Source organism: Rhinolophus sinicus, chromosome 14 (assembly GCF_057876585.1).
Source record: "Rhinolophus sinicus isolate RSI-liver-muscle chromosome 14, RSI-T2T, whole genome shotgun sequence".
NCBI classification, from domain to species: domain Eukaryota; kingdom Metazoa; phylum Chordata; class Mammalia; order Chiroptera; family Rhinolophidae; genus Rhinolophus; species Rhinolophus sinicus.
Window position 1 is genome coordinate 55,003,645 of NC_142514.1, and position 19,216 is coordinate 55,022,860.

The 19,216-nt window shown below is 36.5% G+C and overlaps 1 protein-coding gene and 1 non-coding gene across 5 annotated transcripts in view; both read right to left on the minus strand.

Moving 5' to 3' along the window:
- Positions 1 to 19,216, minus strand: part of ERICH3 (glutamate rich 3) — a 112,275-nt gene that overhangs the window by 17,006 nt on the left and 76,053 nt on the right. For all 4 annotated transcript variants that reach the window (XM_088791204.1, XM_074334952.2, XM_019743774.3 and 1 more), the window contains 3 exons: positions 16,848 to 17,149; positions 11,808 to 12,041; positions 1,828 to 2,277 (listed from right to left, as the gene is read on the minus strand). In XM_088791204.1, the coding sequence (XP_088647330.1) occupies positions 1,828 to 2,277; positions 11,808 to 12,041; positions 16,848 to 17,149 (986 nt within the window). The remainder of the gene's footprint in view (positions 1 to 1,827; positions 2,278 to 11,807; positions 12,042 to 16,847; positions 17,150 to 19,216) is intronic.
- On the minus strand, positions 2,441 to 2,681 carry LOC141572602 (small nucleolar RNA U89). The gene has a single exon (XR_012497923.1). It is a non-coding gene; the product is annotated as a small nucleolar RNA U89 (small nucleolar RNA).

Below are 19,216 nucleotides of genomic sequence, written 5' to 3' on the forward strand. Positions count from 1 at the left end.
TTCATATATACCACATATTATTCTTCTTTTGATTTTTTTCCCAACCATTTAAAAAAACCCCATATATATATATATATATATATGTTTATATATATATATATATATATGTTTATATATATATATATATATATATATATATATATATATATATATATATGTTTATATGCCTATGAGCTAAGGAGATATATATATATATATATATCTCCTTAGCTCATAGGCAATACAAAAAGAAAAGGTGGTAGGCCAGATTTGGCTTGTGTGCTAAAGTTTGTCAAGCTGTTAGTACTAAAGTTATTTTTCAACTTATTCAAAGCTTATAGCCCTTGCTACATCACACTATCTGGAATGCTTTTATCCTCCTCCATTCCACCTTTAAAATCTTATCTACCTTTTAAAGCCTTCCTCAAACAAATCCTTCGAGAAAACTTTCAAGGTGTCCTTAACTAAAAGGAACTTCTCTTTCTTTGAAACGCCATAGCATCTGTACCTTTTCCAGTTGCACATGACTAACTAACCTTTGTTCAGCTATTGGTGTGCCAATCCTTCCTTCTAATATTTTATGGGAGGAACCCTCTCTTACACATGTCTTATTGACCGTACTGCCCTGTGCATAGCAGAAAGTTAATAATAATGGTTGAATTGAAAGATAATTATTCATTATCCTCAATTCCTAGATGTAGGCCCAGTGGTTTAATAACAGCTTTTAAGGATCTAAAAGAAATATTATGGACACAAAAAGTATTCATAACTTTTAAAACACAGATGGATTTTAGTAATAGTTAAATGTGAAAACAAATTTTTATCTTGGAATTAAGGAAAACGAATGCCCACTATGTTGGCAGGGGAGACAGATGAGAGACAGCAGGAAAAGGATGGAGATACGAGTTACGGGGCACAGGGTGCTGTATGAGAGCCAAATATCTGGCAGGCACAATCCGACTGTTCACAGGACACAACTTGGTCCTTTAACTGTCCTCCTAAAGTAGGGGAAATGATCAAATCTTTCATGTCACTAAAGTACTGGGACCAGATTATCCTGGGACTCTCCTCCCTCTTCCCATGTCACATAGGACTGTCCTACACACCCATGAACCCCCTGGACCAGGGAGTTTCTCAGCTTCAGAAAACTCAAAGTAAAGTTTAGAGTTGTGTCTTAAATTTTCATATTTTTAATCTAAATCTAGATTCATATTGCACAGATAAAATAGGACACTTTTAGAAACTGGAACCACTCAGCCTGAATTCAAATCCTAAGACTGCTTATTAGCTGTAAAATCCTTACCAATTTACTTAACCTCTCCAAGCCACAATTTTGTCATCTGTAAAACGAGGATAATGATAATAGAACCAACTCATAGGGATATTGAGCTATTGTGAGGACTAGATGAGTTAATGTATGTGTTTAGAAGTAGCACATAGTAGTCACCTATCAATGTTAGCTATATACATATGTAAGTGCATATATACATAAGAACAAATAGCATCGCTGGTATTAAGTAACCTCTAAAAAGCCACAACATACCCTTGCCTTCAAGACATGTATTGTGTTTTATTTGATTCTTGAGATAGGATTACCATAGAAGGGAATTTACAGAATATAGGAAACAGGTTGTATAAGAATTATCAAGTAATTTTTAAAATGCAATAGAAGAAAAACAGCAAGCTGAAAATACATGTATGATTATGTGACAAAGAGAGAAACAGGAAGAAAATTGAATCCCTCTGGCATTATCACAATAGTGTTTCCCAAGCTTTGGCAGAGTGCAATGACCAAATCAGCTTCCATGCATGGAGACAATGGCAGGACAACTCAATGGTCATACTTACCACCTTTCTCCACCCTACGGGGACCTGCCTTTTTGTCTTTCACCTTAGCAGTGCTTTCTTCCCAAAGCTTACTCTTAGAATTTTCCTTTTCTTCCTTGGAAATCTGTTCCCTGAACTTCTCAGATGAGTCCTTTACAATCACTTGGGTTCCTTTTTCTGTTTCTTCTTGAAGAACATTCTCCAAGCTTTCCTCTATGGGCAGAGGCTTGGTCTCCACATCTGCTTTTATTATTTCTTGGTCTTCAATTTCAATTTTTAGGCAATCCTTAGTTGGAAGGTGGGGTTTTCCTGGCTCATCACTTTCACTCAAATCCTGAGAAGATGAACTTCTGGCACTTTCACTGGGACTGCTTTCAGCAAGTGTTTCTCTGTCCCCCAGTGCAGATTCATCGTCACTACAGCTAGAATATGGGTGACTTCTGGATGAGGATGATGAAGCATTTTTTATATCTACAAATGAAATAAAAAGATGAAATCACTGTTTTTCTATAAAGTAATTGGTTTAGTTGTAGGAATTACGTTAATTAATCATACTAAAATTGTGCAATATAGTTTAATACATTAAAACATTTGATTCTTTTCCCATATATTCTTTTTTTTTTTTTTTTTTTTCTGTCAGATCCAAGATTGCGCTCAGGTGGCTGTGCTTAGTCTTATTTTGGTCCTCACCTGTGGGCCCCCCTGCAGGCATCTGCCAGGAACTGGAAGCAGCAGCAGGAACGGAGGCACTTTTACCATATATTCTACATAGTTGTCATGATAAAAAAAAAAAAAAAAAAAACAACAACAACTACATAATCTGTGAGTTTATAGAAGTTTTCAACAGGAAATCACATTTAGCTAAAACCAACTGTAATTTATTTAGTTTTTGAAAGCCATTCTATAGGAAAAACTTGTATCTAGTATTTTGTTATAGAAGAAATTGAATAATCTTTTACTTGTTCAGCAAGAACACTTATTTTATTATTGTCTTGGATAGCCACAGTGTTCTCTGTGCATAAAATTAAAATTTTTATCTTGTGTAACACCCACCATGTTAGTGACCCTGGTTGCTAGGTACCATAAGAAGATCTAGCATTTGCATAATACCTGAACACTTAATAAATATTTTAAGACCATGCTCGTGTGCATGTGCACGTAGAAGATGCTGTCTTATTTTGGGTTCCTCAGAAGCAGATGCTGCAATGAGATTCACATGCAAGTGATATATTAAGGATATGCTCCAGGAGAAATTCTTACAGGTGTGGGAGAGCAGGGCAGGGAAGGGAAGGAGACAATTAAGAGAGCTATTTCAAGAAACATCTCAACCTCAGTCATCCCATGGGGACCTCTGAAGTCTAAATTATATTAAAATTTCTTCCTCCCTTGAGGAAGAGGTTGGGCTTTCATACTCTGCTCCAATCAGAAATGGCTGTAGGCCATCCTAGGGGGACATAACTTCCTTAGCACTTGCAGGCTCTTTGTGCCTGAGGGTGAAACAACTGCAGTAGTTCCCTGCTCTTTTCTGAAGAGTGCAGTCAGGCACAGAAGCTGCGGTGGACACTCAGAATCTGTGAAAGACATTCTAGGGGATACAGACAGTAAGCTTCTGTGATACTACAGATATGCAGTCTAGAGACTTACCATAGCCAAAAATGGTTCGTACTTACTACCTCAAAAAACTTGTAAAAATCTTCAAGAAAATAACATACACACTGAATCTCAATAAGAGAGATGCACAACCTAAAAGTCACAGCATACACTGCTATGGAGCAGGAAAAACAAACTTGTTTTTGCTTTTTTTTAACCAATATATCTGCGTTTATAATTTTTTTAATAGAATGTATTTTCAAATGAAATATCCTACACTTACATGCTGCTTAGCTTTCTTACGTGCTCTTCTCTGTGTGCTCCTTACACTTTTTTCTGTTTCTTTTATTTCTGCTTGGCAGCTATACAGATGGCTGTTATAGCTGATGCAGTGTTTAAGGGAAGAAATATCTGCCTTTACTCTTATCCTCTTCCCTTGGTCCCTCCAGCCCCAACGGCTCACCATGACAGGGCTTATCATTTTAAGTATAGTCTCAAGTATGTATCAGAGTTTCCACAAAGATTCAAGAGAATCTTTTTGCTGCTGCTCCACAGCAGTAAGGAACAAACTCTGAAAAGCCCTTAAGCAACAGAATCCCTTAAGTACAATTCCACTTATTCTTATCTCCCAACTACCTTGACAGGCACCAGATGACCACTGTTCCTCCAAGGAATTACATACTTCAGCTGCTCTTTATTTCCATTTTATGAAATCTGGATCTGCTGTCTCTGTAGGGAACACAGCAGATCAAGGACCGCTGTTCTCTGTCTTATTTGTACTAGTTCAGAAATTTTAGGAACTATGATCTCCCCCTCTCTTATGTACCTCACTTTTATTTGATTCTTTGTCTTTTTGTGAAAAACAACTGTTTGCCAGAGGTTTGATCAATGGCTTTCATTAATTGCACAATTAGCTAGGACATGATGTTACACTTGTTCTGGACTTCCAGAAATATTCTTATCCTCCGTCTTAATATTGTCATGATGATTCTCACTTGTAGCTTTAAGAGTTGTTCACATAATTAAAAAAAAAATAAGCACTCCTCCATATTTCGTTAGTCGCTTCTACTAATTGTGTTATTTTATTTCAAATCGCCAAAATACACTCTGGATCAATTTTGAGTCAGTCCTTTACAGAATGACTGGCTGCAAAGTGGCGAGGGTGCCCGACCTCCCAAGTAAATTCATTTCAGTTTTCAAATTTCGCTCTGAACTAATCATACAATTTTGTTTCACTCTCATTTCCTATTCTCAGTTCCATACAGACAGTGGGGCAAGACTTTGCCTACAAAAAAATTCAAAATGCTTTAGGCCATGGAATGGGATTTTCAACACAAATGTTATGTATTCTCTTAAAAATAAAGCAACTTTTTATATAAAGGATCTTTTTTATATATAAAGGAATTTTCAGGGTACAGATGTAAAGTTTTTTATCATTAGGAGGGAAAATGTAATCTTAGAGGCATATTGCTAATAAACTCTGTTTCCCACCCAATTCCATTTGTCTCACCAATGTTCCCTCCAGGTACTGATGCTAAAAGAATCTGCTCTTGGTCTTCACGGTAACAAAATGATCTGCACTTGTTGCCTGGGTCCTTGAGCAAAGCCAGTAAGTTTGGTGCCATGGTTCCATGTCCTAAGCAGGATCTCTGACTTCTCTCTCTCCACATTCAGTCTGTCCCTAAATCCTCCAATGCCTTCTCTTTCCACGTCACTGATAACTGTTCCTTCTTCTGCATCACTACTATTTTACACAACATGAGATTGAGAAAAAAATAATGTGTTTTTCTGTAAAACAAAGCTAGGTGTTCCAAGGTTTAACTTGGCTACTTATTAGCTTTGACTTTGGTTATGCTATTTAACTTCTTTAAACCTCTGTGTTCTTGGCTGTAAAATGGGGATAACTCTACTTGCTCTCTATAAGCCGTTGTAAAACTTACATGACAAAAATATAACCTAATCAAATCAAATAATCATCTCTTTGTGACTTTCAATTTTTTTCTCTGTGAAATCATACATGCTAAGTATATCCTAATAAATTTCTTTCTTGTGAATTCACTTGTACATTATATTAAGAATAGTAATCATAGTTACCATTTATTAAGGAAAACAAGACAAACCTTGCTCATGATTATGTACCTATGTGTACCAACCAATTAGGTAAGCACTTTATAAGCATCTAATTTGATCTCATGGAATAGGTATTTATCTTATTTTTCTAGATTGTTCTAGATCTTCTAGAACATAAGGCCCAGTGAAGTTAAATATATTCAGTAGCCATTAGCTATAAAGTAGCAAGTTTTATAAAACATTTTTTTGGTAATGACCCACTGTAGTAAAATTAAGACCCCTCCACCTGCCAAATGGCCTTCAAACAGAGAGCATCCACTCTCACGGACCCACCATTGCATCTCTTAGCTAAATTCCCACTGTTACTACTCCAGGATGACAAATAGAAAATACTTCTCTCTAAACATCAGAACTCATGGAATTCATAGCCTGTCTTCCCTTTTATATCTCTAGTGGTAATTCTTATTTTTTTCCACTATTCTAGAACCCAGATAGAATCCATTTAAAACACTCTGAGGCACACATTATGAATACAAAGCAAAAGACAGTTGTCCAAACCTTCCTTGGTTTGTTTATAATGCTAACTATGATGTTATTTGTATGAAAATATATGTCATTTAGTTATTTGTAACTTAATACTGTGTGGGCAATCACAAAAATTACACACACAAACACACACACACACACACACACACACAAGTAATCTCCACTGTTTATAGTGCCTGCCTTTCCAACTTGATATACACCTGACTAAGGGTACCAACCACACACATCCATAGTCAACATCACTCCTGCACAGCAAATTCAGGATGAACTCTGTTCTCCCTCCTCATAACTGAGGCTCAGAATTGTCCTTCACCTTCCTACCCACTTACATAGATTCAATCATTAAATCCATATTGAGCACTTCGTATATGTTAGGCAAGGATCAAGGTATTGAAGATACGATGGAGAAAAAGGTGGGCCACGTCTCTGTTTCCACACTCCAGATGGATACCGCTTTTTTTTGCATGAGCACAATAAAGTAACTTCTTTATTAAAGTATTTGTTCATTCTCTTAACAGTGACTGAGGATAGATCTCTCAGAAGCTGCTGCTATACTCTTATTGTATGCAGTAGCCATATTGCCTGTTTGAACAAATTATAAGTCCGGACCTTAGTTTTCAATCATTTCCTCACCCCAGCATGCACCAGGGTTTTTTATCACAATTTAATTTCACCATTTCTTCTATTGGTGTCCTGACTTTAACTACTCTGGCTTACTAGCTTAAAGCCCATACATACGCCTCAATTTAAGTGTACAGACTCAAATACATAAATTCAGTTAAAAATTTAGATCATCCCGGTAACATACCATGCATCCCAAGCCGTGGACCCAATACTCTTCTGAACTCTATATGACTTATGTCTTTTTCCCATTCCTTAGTCCCAGGGTTCACAGCAAAATCTGCATAAATACTGCTCCTAGTTTCTTCTAATTAACCATGACACATCAATTTATATTTATATTATTACTTGCATTAGTACTTCTGTCTTGATTATACTAAAGTCCATAAAAATTTATTTATATTTTATATTAGATACTGTGGTTCAGTCAATATTTTCATGCACAATAACACCAAACTAGACAAGTGCTTTGTACTCAATATGGTTGAATGAATGTATGCGTAATGAACTTAAAAGTAGAAATCATTAAATTCCAGCTATGAACAGTAGCTAGTTATTTGTCTTATGGGACAGCATGTGTCCTCATACTGATAATTCGTTACTGAATACATCAGTGAGACAAGCATATACATTCATTACTGAATACATCAACGAGACAAGCATATTTGTAAGAATAAATATCTACAGGTAAATGTAGATATAGCAGGAAGAAAAACTAAAGTTCCTCCATATTTACATTTAATTGCACTTTATAAACTTAAGATGAATACTTAAAATACTGAGAATAGAATCAAATCATGTGTCACATTGTGCTACCTAAGTCTTCTTACATTTATCCACTAATCTAGTCAATCAGCTGTGCATTCCACAAGATTTTATTGGATGCCTGGGCAGGACCTTTGCTATGTCCAAGGTAGATTCAAAATTATATAGAGAAATAACTCATGGAAAAGTATTTTATGTGAACTAAAAGATGCTGCCTTATTTAAGTATTCACCCGAAAGCCTACTTCAGCAATTGAAAAGTGAATATAGCTTGAGGAATTCTTACCATTAAGAAAATTTCAAGCTTGCCTAATCATGCAAAAATCACACGTACAGACTCTTGATAAGACCTTCTACCTTCTTCCCCTAGTCCTCTCTGGCCCAAGAACCAGACAAGTTACACTGCAGTTCACAGAGTGTGGTTTCACAGCACATATAATTTCACCACAGAAGGAGCAGACTTCCTTCATCTCTTCAAGCCCGTAGTCAGGACAAGAAATAAAGAGTGAGATTCTTGCAGTCAGGAAGTCAAGTGAATAGAATATTTGTGTGACACTGGGATTTCAAAATTCTCTAAGGCCTACTTCTTTAATAGGCTGGAAAACAGCACAAGTGAAGTGTTATGCTTCTTACTAGAAAAACATATTTGCATGAATTCTTAAGTCCTTCTCTTTGTATTCTGGGAACAAATTCCCTCTCCCCAGCTCTCCGCCCCTCTCACGTTTTTCTCATAAGCAACTACTTAGTCTGTACGTCTTAGTCACAGGCACTATCATCCAAACTGCCCATAAAATATGAAAGTATATTCTCAGTGCCATGACACTTTCACCTTAACCTTATAACATTCATCTACCATAATATATTTTCAACCAGTGAATTAGCGCCTGGGGCTGCCAACACAAATGCAGAGAAAAGTAAGCTGTCCTTCTTTGTAAGCGATGGGAAGTCTCACACATCATTCCTAAACCAGGATCTTCCCTTCGTCAGCTCCCAGTCTCTAGCACTCTATCACCCACAAGCTGCTCAGCACAGTGAATTCATCAAGGCAGGCCACGCAATTGTTAGCTGGCAGTTTAAATGGGGCCAACTTGTCATGAGAGTGGCAGCCTGGGCAATTGTTTGCCCTCTGGGAACAGGTGCGGACAGGTTCAAATGAAACACATCCAAATACTAACAGCAAGATTCTTAATCATGTCAATAAAAGGGATGTACTGGTGTCAGGGATTCAGTGGTCACAATATGCCGCTTACACTTTTAAAGATGAAATGCTGCCTGGCTTTTAAATAGAGTGATCCAAGGACTCCACCATGCCATTATCATTTTTACTATTATAGTTATCTTAGTATTAAAGCAATCAAGTAACTGCTTAAAACTATGTGTTACATGTTTGCTGGATGAAGTCTCTACTTGTGATGTTCCATGTGCTAAAAGGCTTATTTTTAAATAACGTAAGGTCAGGTTATCAAAATAAAAGGATGGAAAAAGAAAAGACCCTGGAGGTGGAGAAAAGAAAGAGTAATAAAGAACGGTATTTTATTTCAGAACAATGGCAAACTTTTAATGTAAATACCAAGGATGCAAAGGCACTCTAAAAGGATAGCTTAATAATATCATTATTGAAACAACAAAATTAAATTGTTGGCCAATTTAATTTTTGGCTTTTAAATTTCCCAACATTTATGGACTAGATTTTATATGTTCTAACAGCTTTCATTACATACCTATTTAAAATATTCTATATTCTATATCTATATACTGCAGTGATCTCTATAAAATGTTTTTCAATGAAGCTCCAAGAATAATCACATAGCATAAATATAACTAGATATCATGGCACTAACAAAAGTACCTTAGTATTCTTAGTATTAAAACAATCGAGTAATTGCTTAATATTTACAAAATGTCTTTTAGGTAATCACCTCTGTGAGGAACAACAAAGACAACATACAGTCCTAGCTTTCATAGTGTAATTAATTCATATGTTATTAACTTGTTTAATTAACTTGAGGGGCAAAAATTAAGACACGCAAAACAATAAGTGAAAAATGAACTACTGAATGACAGAGTGTCACAAAAGAAAGAGCTCAGTGAAAGCTGCTGAAGTAGGAAAGTGGAAGAGGAGGCGGGTGAGCTGGAACTGAGCAAAAGGCCTGGGAGAAGAATGCGAAGTCCATCCAGGGAGGAGAAAAGTAAACTTGGGTAAAATTAGAAATGTCCATTTATATTCCCTTTGTTTTAAAATAAAACAAAAAAACAGAGGCTAGAGAACAGGATAAGAGGAAGAGTTCATGATAAATGTCTCCAAAATGTATATTCTTAAGGAAGCATAATCCTTTTATTAGGGGGCTTTGATTTAATTTTAAACAAATGGATATTTTCTGATTTGGAGAAACATTATACTGTTGTTGTTTTTTTTCAAAATTCAGGCTCTAAAGTTGGGTAATGTTTGTGTCTTGGCTCCACCACTTTCCTGGCTGTGTGAAGTATTTAATCTCACCATTTCCAAGTTCATTTATTCATAAAATGGAAATAAAAAAAGAAAAAGTACCTGCTTTTCAAGGTTATTTGAGGTAAACCAAATAATTCATGTGAAATATTTAACACAGTGCTTAGCACAAAATGGAAGCTTAACGAACAATTCCTATGGAATTCCTTTCCAAACACAGGATTCCGAGTATTTATAAGTAAGCAGTATTTATTGTGAAAGCCTACATATCAGTGGCAGTTATTCAATAAGTACAGGTCTAAATGCTTAAAGCTTTCACTCCAAGGAAGATCCAAGTACTGCCTAGATGCTCTGTTTGAACTTAAAAAGTTACTCTTCCTTAGAAAACATCCATTTGATCCCAAGAAAGCAAGGTGATTATACAGCACAAAAATAATCCCCAGATGACCATATAATGAAAGAATGTACTGAATCTTTATGAAATCAACATTTGGCAATTCTGCACTATTACTGAAGAAGTTAAAAAACCAAGGCCTTTGTGTTTTGAACCAGTTATATTTAAATGCAAACACACTTGCAAATCCTTTTCCAGGTTCAAGTCACTTGTATGGTTTCTTTTAAAATTGATTCAGGTGACATCACTTTTCCATAGAATTCTTTAATTTTCTCTGTCATATAGGAATATAAACTTAACTCTAACATTCACATTCGAATTGAGAAAAGAGCTTATATATTAGGTGCACCTAGAAACATAAAATGCTACGTATTGAGAGAAATTATAGAAAAGACTAGTTTAAGGCTTTACAAAAACTACTTCAATGCTTGACTATTAATCAATCATGAGTAGTTCTTTCAACTGTAATAAAATTGACAGCAAATCTTGTTTTCAAGTTTACTGACAGTTAACATCATTCTAAATTTTTACATTGGGCTTCCTTCTTTATTTTGACTGTCAGGAAGCTTAGGATTAAATTTTTAGTTCAAGCCTAGTCATGATTCCATCTGTGGTTCCTAGAATAATTGTCTACTCTTTTACCTTAAATAATTTCTGTTCTTTATATTATTGCCTTGCATATGTGTGCATGAAATTATGGAACAGGTTTGCTGGAATTCTTTCTTGAAGAGAGTGGAACTATAAATATTTGCTCTTGTAATTACTGGATTACTTTATTTACTCTTCTTTTACATTATCCTAATATAGACCTTGAATTCAAATATTTTAGATTTTATACAGAAAAAAATTTGAGAGGTAAGAATGAAGAGCAATTCAAAAAGTCATCATAAGGTAGCCTCATTCTCTAGTCTAAAGCAAATGGGATCCTTCTTTGGACATTATTTTGTTGAATTGAGGTCTTTAAAAAGGTCTTAAAAATTTAAGATAAGCCTCAGCTAATGAGAGTTTCATTCTCTACCTGAAAAATCTGTATTTTCCCAGTGAACATTCGAGTTATTTTAGCCTTGAAGATAGTAAGCTGGACACCTTTGCCAAGAGAGTGAATCCTCCTATAAAACCAATATGCCAACATCTTGTGTTCAAGGTAAGTTGAGAAAAGATATGAACCTAAGGCAGGAATCTTCAACTTTTCCTTTGAGTACAAGCTACTTTACATTTTTCCAAAGCGACAAAACTGTGTGTGTGTGTGTGTGTGTGTGTGTGTGTGTGTGTGAATACTTTAGAATAAAATTTTAAAAAGCAATAGTTTTCTAAGTAAACAGAAGACATGTCACTACAAGTTTTACCTGACATCATGTTGAAAAATCCTAGCAAACTAAGGAAAGAGAAAGGATTAAAGAATGACTCCATACTTCGGATATCTATGGAAGACTGACTGATCAACAGCCTCTGGTTATGGAACTAAGCTCTAAACATTCCCTTAAAAGAAGATTATCTCAAAAAATATAAGGAAAAGTAGTATGCACACTTGTTAAACAGCCTATTTCATATGATAAGCTAAACAACTTGCCTTGTTTATCCTCTTCCAATTCACTCTCAGAACATCCATCATCATCTTCCACATTGTCATCAGCATTTGGTACCTTCTGTGACAAGGTTTCACTCTCCTTTTCAGGATCTAAATTATATTTTTCATCATCTGAGGGTGACTTTAACATTCCATTCATTTGATCATCAGCCTGTCCTTCTTCATTAGCTTTCTCATCTTGTTTCTCCTCATCTACTTCAAAATCTTCTTCATATTCTGAGAAAAGAAAAACTGCACTATGAGAATGAAAATAGAATCACTGATACTTAACCCATTTCACTTTAATGAGAACTTTGACTCCATTATCCTCTCTCCTCAGGGCCTTTCTTCACTTCTTTTTCACACAATTAGTGAACACAGAAAGCTAACAGCAAATGATCAAAGATTGCAATCAGTTACATATACAAGAGCACAAAAGAAATGAAGCTCCAAATGACAAGCCTGAAACCTAATAACAGTTCATTTACAAATGGACATCATCATCTACAATAACCAAAATGAACAAGAGAACTTGATAGAAAACAATAAATTAGAAATAAATTAAAAATGAAGAGAACAGGAGTATAATAATGAAAGTTAATTTGGAGATCCAGTGAGGTCATAATTCATATGAAGAATGTTCAAAATATTTGGATATCAAGTTAATGAATAGTGAAGTGGAAAAATTCAATTAATCAAGTCTAAAGGCCCTGGGAAGTAACACTGTGAAAAGCACATTCTTTGAGAACCAAATGGACATCAAGAAAAGGCATTATGAAGGATTCTATATCTAAGCCAGAACTGCAATCATATGCATTATTCATCCCTACGATGAATGAAATAATTATATTCCAAGGATAAAAATTCTTATAAAATAGAATATTTGTGTCACAGCCACTAATTTGCTTCATTCCCTACAGAGGTGCAACAAATCTGTAGCAGAAAAAGAAAATTGCCACATCAGATAAGCTCCAGCTATCCCTTGTGGTTATAATTTTTCACCTTTCATATTTAATTGTTCCCCTTTTTTCTTCCACCAAAAACTAACAATCTTTAAGTGACAACATGCCAAGGACTGAGAGCAAAAGGATTTCATGCAGAACCAATTAAGCAAATAAACAATCATGTTTAAAATGAAAATTATAGGGAAAATAAATGTTTCCCTATTTTGTATGTTTTTAGTTATTAGATATTCTGCTTTCTTTTCCAGTGGTGGGGGCCTCTTGGGTAATTACTTGAGAGCTATCCACCCTGTCCAATGAAAGAAACTTAATTTAAAAATGCATGCCCTGTGCATATGAAGAAAGCTCTGTTAATGCAGAGAATGTATGAGGGAGATGTAAGAGGAAAGGTGAAATGAGAAATTTTAACGAATAAAGGCAAACAAAGAGAAGTCATCACAAGAATGTTTTCATGAAAGAGATTTAATATGAAGAACAAAAAATGCAAATTATCAGTAAAACAAAATTATAAAATAAGCAAGAAAATGAAGAATGTGGTTTATATTGCAGGAAACCAACAGGAAACATAATAAAAACAAATAAATATTTTGAACCAAATATTTCAAGCCAAGTAATAGGATAGTTCTTCACTTGGCCCAGTTAGCTGTCAATCAATAAGCCTTTATGTGAAGAGGATCAAATTGCAAGATAAAAGACATTACAGTAACACAACTATTGGAATCTCCAGTTTTTGTTGAGAAAATAAGCTGCAGGTAGGTATACAAGTGATATTGTACTCATAATACTTTTTATACATGGCTTCAGTAATGTTAGTTTAATGCTACTGGGCTCAATTGCTATGGATTTTTATATAGGACTTGATTAATTGTATGAAATTTCATCAAATGAATGGGATGGATTCAAAAGAGGGCGGAAAGTCATTTGGAGATCATGAAAGACTTCGTGAAAGGAGGAGTTTAGGTTAGCCACAGAGTACAAGCACACAGAGAAACACACACACATATCACTTTACAAATATTTGCTACTGGTCACAGAACAAACAAGGGGCCACCAGAACATGAGTGAATTGCTGGAATTCCATCAATAATATTGGATAGTGGGGAAATACAAGGGTTTTGGAGTCAGGCAATCAGGTGCCCAAGCCCCAATTTATACACTCACTAACTGTGCTTCCTCGCAAAGCTGTGGTGAGTATTAAAAGCAATAAACCCTTGAATGTACAGTGCTATGGCCTTTGAGTACCTAATCAATATTAGGGAATGGTAGTAATAGTGATTGTGATTGGGGGTGGAGGGAGTTGGTCATAGAACAGGAGAAATCACACACAGTCTGTGCTCTATACTTGTTAATAGAGGCACCTGCTAAAAACCAGAGAAGTACGAGTGTCCACAATTAGGACACAATTACAGTTATATTATTGGAGCAGAGCACAAAGTCAAAGGAAAATGGAGTGAATCACAAGAACAGTCCCTACATCCTATTTTGCAGGAGCTTCCATGTTTCCCCCCCAAATACCAACTTTAAGGCTGTCCTGGCTTTATTCTTACCCATCACTATTATCACATCAAAGTATTAGTGTTCTATTAACCACAGGGCACTCTATTAGCATTATAGCTCAAAGCACTCCTCCTTTGTGGCATCTACTCATGTGTTTTCACTATGAAAGAACTGGTGGTATGCTTTCCGGGTTCCTTTTCATAATTTCTTCTTTTGTCCCCCTTCTCATCTTCCTTCTTCCAGAGAATTTAATTAGCTTGTTGTTTACTATCCTCACTAATGAGGAAGCGAGTCAACATGAAGCCAACATCAATCCAGCTGCAACCCCCCCCCCCTTCTGACCTCCACTCAAGCTTCTTGCTGTCCTTACCACCAGCGGCTGTGCAGCAGAGAAATGGAGCCTTGCTGCTGCTGTTTCTTTTCCTTTCTTCCTTTTAAGGGAAATGGGCAATTCAAGTCCATTAACTAGCCAACACAGAAGAAAGATTTTGGAAGAGCTGTATTATAGGCATAAAGGATGCCACTCATAGCCCTGGCCATGTTGCTTTAAGAGCAAATAAATGAAGAAAATGAAAAGCCTCTACTGAATATGGCTTTAATAAACCTACATGTCTTGCAAGTTAAAAGCAACCAACCAACTAAAAATCCCGTGTGTTAATCTCTGCGACTGCTGTTGCTATAGATATCTCTCCATTCTCAGTCTAAGATAATAATAAAGACCAGAAGAGATGACTGAGAGAGAGAGGTACCTGGGTCAGTGTTATGAGTGAAATCTTTCTGCAGATAGTCACCTTACTTCAGTAAGAAACAAACATAAAATTCAGTGCTAGACCAGCTCTGTGATTCTTCTCCTGGATTACTGAAAGCCTTCGGCAGCAACGCGAGGCGGTATGGAAGAAGATAGCTAGGATGCATCCTTTTCCTGATGCCAGCCCTTCCACGGGTCCTCCCAGCCCTGGCTGTGCCTCCTCTAATCCAGGCTTTGCCTCCTGGGTGTAAGAGGGATACTCAGGCAGCTCCCATGTCTGGTTCTATGGATGCGTATCACCCACAACCAGCTAACATCAAGGAGAGTTTATACAGAATAGGGAGCTGGACAGTATTTGAAATTCTGGGCTTTGAACTTAGACAAGCCTGAGTGTTAACGGGCAGCAGAGCATGCTATGCCATATGACACTTTGGCATAGGATTATTTTGATCTGAAGGCAATTGAGAAGGAATAGATATAAGAAAAGAACTCTCCCTTCCCTTCTTTGCCTAAAAGTGGGTCATAAATGTGTAAAGGTCTCTCCCCTCCACTCTCTAGGACAGAACTTATTAATTACAGGAGACAACACTAGACCTTGTCATCTCAGCTATGACACCAGAGGAATCAACATAACAAATCTCAATAAAACTAGCTTTTATCTACTATTTATGCCCCCATATAGTTGCCTTCCCACAATTTGCTGCCCTAGAAGCTCAAAGCTCTTTTCCTTCGTCTTGTTGTTTTTCTAAAATTGAATTGTTCTTTTGTTAAGATGCCATATAAACCCAAGTTCTACCCACCTCTTTGAGTTCTTCTGCTCTGGTTGCCCCCGTATGTGTTTGGTGCATACATTAATATCTGGTGTGTTTTTTTCCTCTTGTTAATCTCTTTTGTCAGTCTAATTTACAAGGACCCAGCCAATGAACCTAAGATGGCTAGAGGGAAAACAGTTTTTCATCTCCTGCGGTTTGAATCCTACTTCTGCTACCTTTTCTCTGTATGTCTGAGCCTCAGTTTCCCAACTCATAAAATGGAGGTGGTTATAATATCTATTACATCAAATGGTGAGAATAAAATTAAATAATGTGTGGAAAGTGCCTGGCCCTTTTATTATTGTTATTATTACTACTATATTTGTGTGTGTGTGTGTGTGTGTGTGTGTGTAGAGGGGGAGGGGGAGAGGGGCAGAGAGAGAGAGAGAGAGAGAGAGAGAGAGAGAGAGAGAGAGAGAGAGAGAGAGACAGGTAGATGAGGAGAAGGAAGAGGCAGAGGAAGGAGGGGAGGGCAGAGAACGAGTGGAAAGATGAGAGGAGAGGAGAGGGGAAAGGAGGGGAGGGGAGAATAAGGAAACAAGAAAGGCAGACAGATAAAGCTCCAGGCCCCCAAGGCCATTTCTAGATACGGAATATTCTACCATCATATAATCATATAGGTTGTGCCTACCTGATCCCAAAGCCTCAATTTCACCAAAGCAAGTACATTCAAATATTTTTAAAAATAAGCAAAATTCTATTTGTTCAGAATGGTCTTTCTCTGCAGAAGTGAATAGAGCCTCTGGCTCACACAGACCTGAACTCCCCTTCACCCATTTCAAGTACAAGCACCTTCAACCTCTCTGGAGTTAGGCCTGCCCTCCTCTAAGACAGGTGACACAAGACTTCATCTAAAACCTTGGAGGAAGGTGGTCAGGGATTCCTCACATGTAACAGAATTGCGTAAACACCATAACTAAATAACAACACTTAATGGATATTTTTCCAAATTTGGTAATCGCATTTTAAAGACTTAAGCAAAAGAACAATAGCAACAACAAAAGAATCCTCTGTTATTCATTACCATATTTAAATATATTTTCCTGGTCATCTTCCCAGACATACTGTCCTGGTTTTCCTTTACATTCCATTTCTTCTATAGCAGTTCTCACTTCGTTGACCTCTGTGTTTTCCTCTTCTGCTGAAAAAATGACTGAAGCAGAGGCTCTGTTGTCCTCCATCTCATTCCTTCTTGGTACCTTGTATGCTCTATCCTTTCTCAGTTTCCCTTTACCCTTCTCCAGTTCTTCTCTTTTCTCAGTACTCTTTTGTTTCCTAGGTTTTGGTGAAGTTGGTTTTTTGTCAAGGCCCATTGCAATAATGCACCTATGAAAAATATTAACATAAGGTGCTCATTAACTTTTATATACAGCACAGCAGAGTCTTATAGCTTTTTCAATGACATCGCTTATTCTTATAAGAAATATTTTAGTATAGTGCACACAGTTAATTAAAAATAAAATATCTTCTCTTTATTAATACTAAAATCTTATAAACACAATTTTTAATAATTATACCTTCAGTAATAAATAAGAAAACAACTAAGAACTACCGTCTAAAATTTGTGCCTTAAAGTGCCCAGGTTCACCCAGCAGGTTAGTGATGGGGCTGGATACCAACTCAGGACTGTTAGACTCCATCACCTCACACTGAAGTACAAAAATATTGTTAGATTGCAGGTATCGACCTCTCAAATGACTAGCTACACAGACAAATATTACACTGCTGGGCTTACTGTCAGGGGAAGTGCCCACTCTCTCTACCAGAAACTAACAAAATCTGGAGTTTTCACAAGCTGGAGACAAGCTGGAAAAGGGGCGTGGTACTTATTAGTCTCCACACTCCTCCTCTTCTAGAAATAGACATGTCTCCTTCTCTACAGATTACATGACTATCATTATTGGAGAACTGAATCCATTAGAGAGGGTAGGTGAAAACAGATCACAATGCAGTCAAGACTTGTTAGTCCTGGAAGAAGAGAAATAATATGTAAAATTTGAAAACTGCCTCAACGTGAATCAAACCCAATGAGTTTCTTAAACTAAAGATTTTGCTGAATTTCAGCCATCTCCAGTCTAAAATAGTATAGAAATTAATTCTCCCAACAAGCAAATGTGAGAACTTAGTTGTTACTAATCTTTTCACTATCTCCCCATAAAATGAAGCTAAAAGCATCTGCACTCCAATCAAGCTATAAAAAACGAGATAATAGGAATACACTTACCTCACCCATATTAAGCATGATAAATACTTTTTGACTGTAATGATGATGTACTTAGCACATTGCTTTCCTTGGAATAAAGGTATCATGAATCTTCACAGAATATGATTACCCACATTGCCTTCTGTTCAAGCTGTTCTTCGCTTATCAATGGCAGCACCAAATCCGTTGATTTGGAACCCCTGATATGCTGTTACTTTAAGTTTATGTTGTGACTGTGTAGATGCTTTGATGCCTCCCTACTGCATGCACAGACTTTTTATTGCCCATCTGCTTAAGGGAATTGGACAAACAAAGTGAGTAACATCTGTGCTCTCCTCATCGCTGACTACCTAGTTGACTTCTGAGTATAATTTGAGGTGTTGATTCTGATTACTGAAGCTCAAAGCTGTCTGCATTCTACCTATTTGGTTAGGCAATTCTTCTTCCTGTGTTTCACTCTAGTAACTAAAAATAACTACCATGTTTCTTCAAACAGTTCCCATAATTGAGGGATAAGTACAATTGCACAACCTCCTCACTTTGGAAATGACCACTGCTGAGCATTTCTTGTCTTCTGAGCATTTCTTTTTTTCTGAGCACCTTAAGAAAGCAATTCCTAATTGTTTTTAGACCTAGAATTCCCTACTATTTTATGTTATCATAATAAAAGTTCCAGAAACCACTATTTTTATATGAATTAAAATTAATTTAATTTTTAACTAATTGGAGGCATTAATGAACAGCCCTTAAAATGACTGAAAGTATTATTATGGATGTGACCAAAAAGAAAAAAAAAGTTTATACAATATTATAAGTGATACCAGTCTCCTTAGGGGTAGTTCTCAACTTTCACTGGAGCTCTGCCTTATTGGTAGTTCTGAAAGAATCAGAGCAGTGTCAAGTGGGACGGGGCTGAACAGGCCAGGCGCCAGCACTCACTCCCCCCATCCCTGCCCCATTTAAACCAGTCTGCCTCGACTTCTACCTGGTCTGCAGCAGGGAGACATCAAATGGCACCACACTGTTCTACTTCGGACATTCAGAGATTTCATTTGAAGAAATGAATATGAAGCCAACAGAAAATTGTAAATGGGTGAAGGGAGTCAAAAGGTTAAAAAAAATTAAAATTGTTTAAAAAACAAAATTAAAATAAAATGAAAGAAAACTAACGTTCTACAAGAACTCTGTCT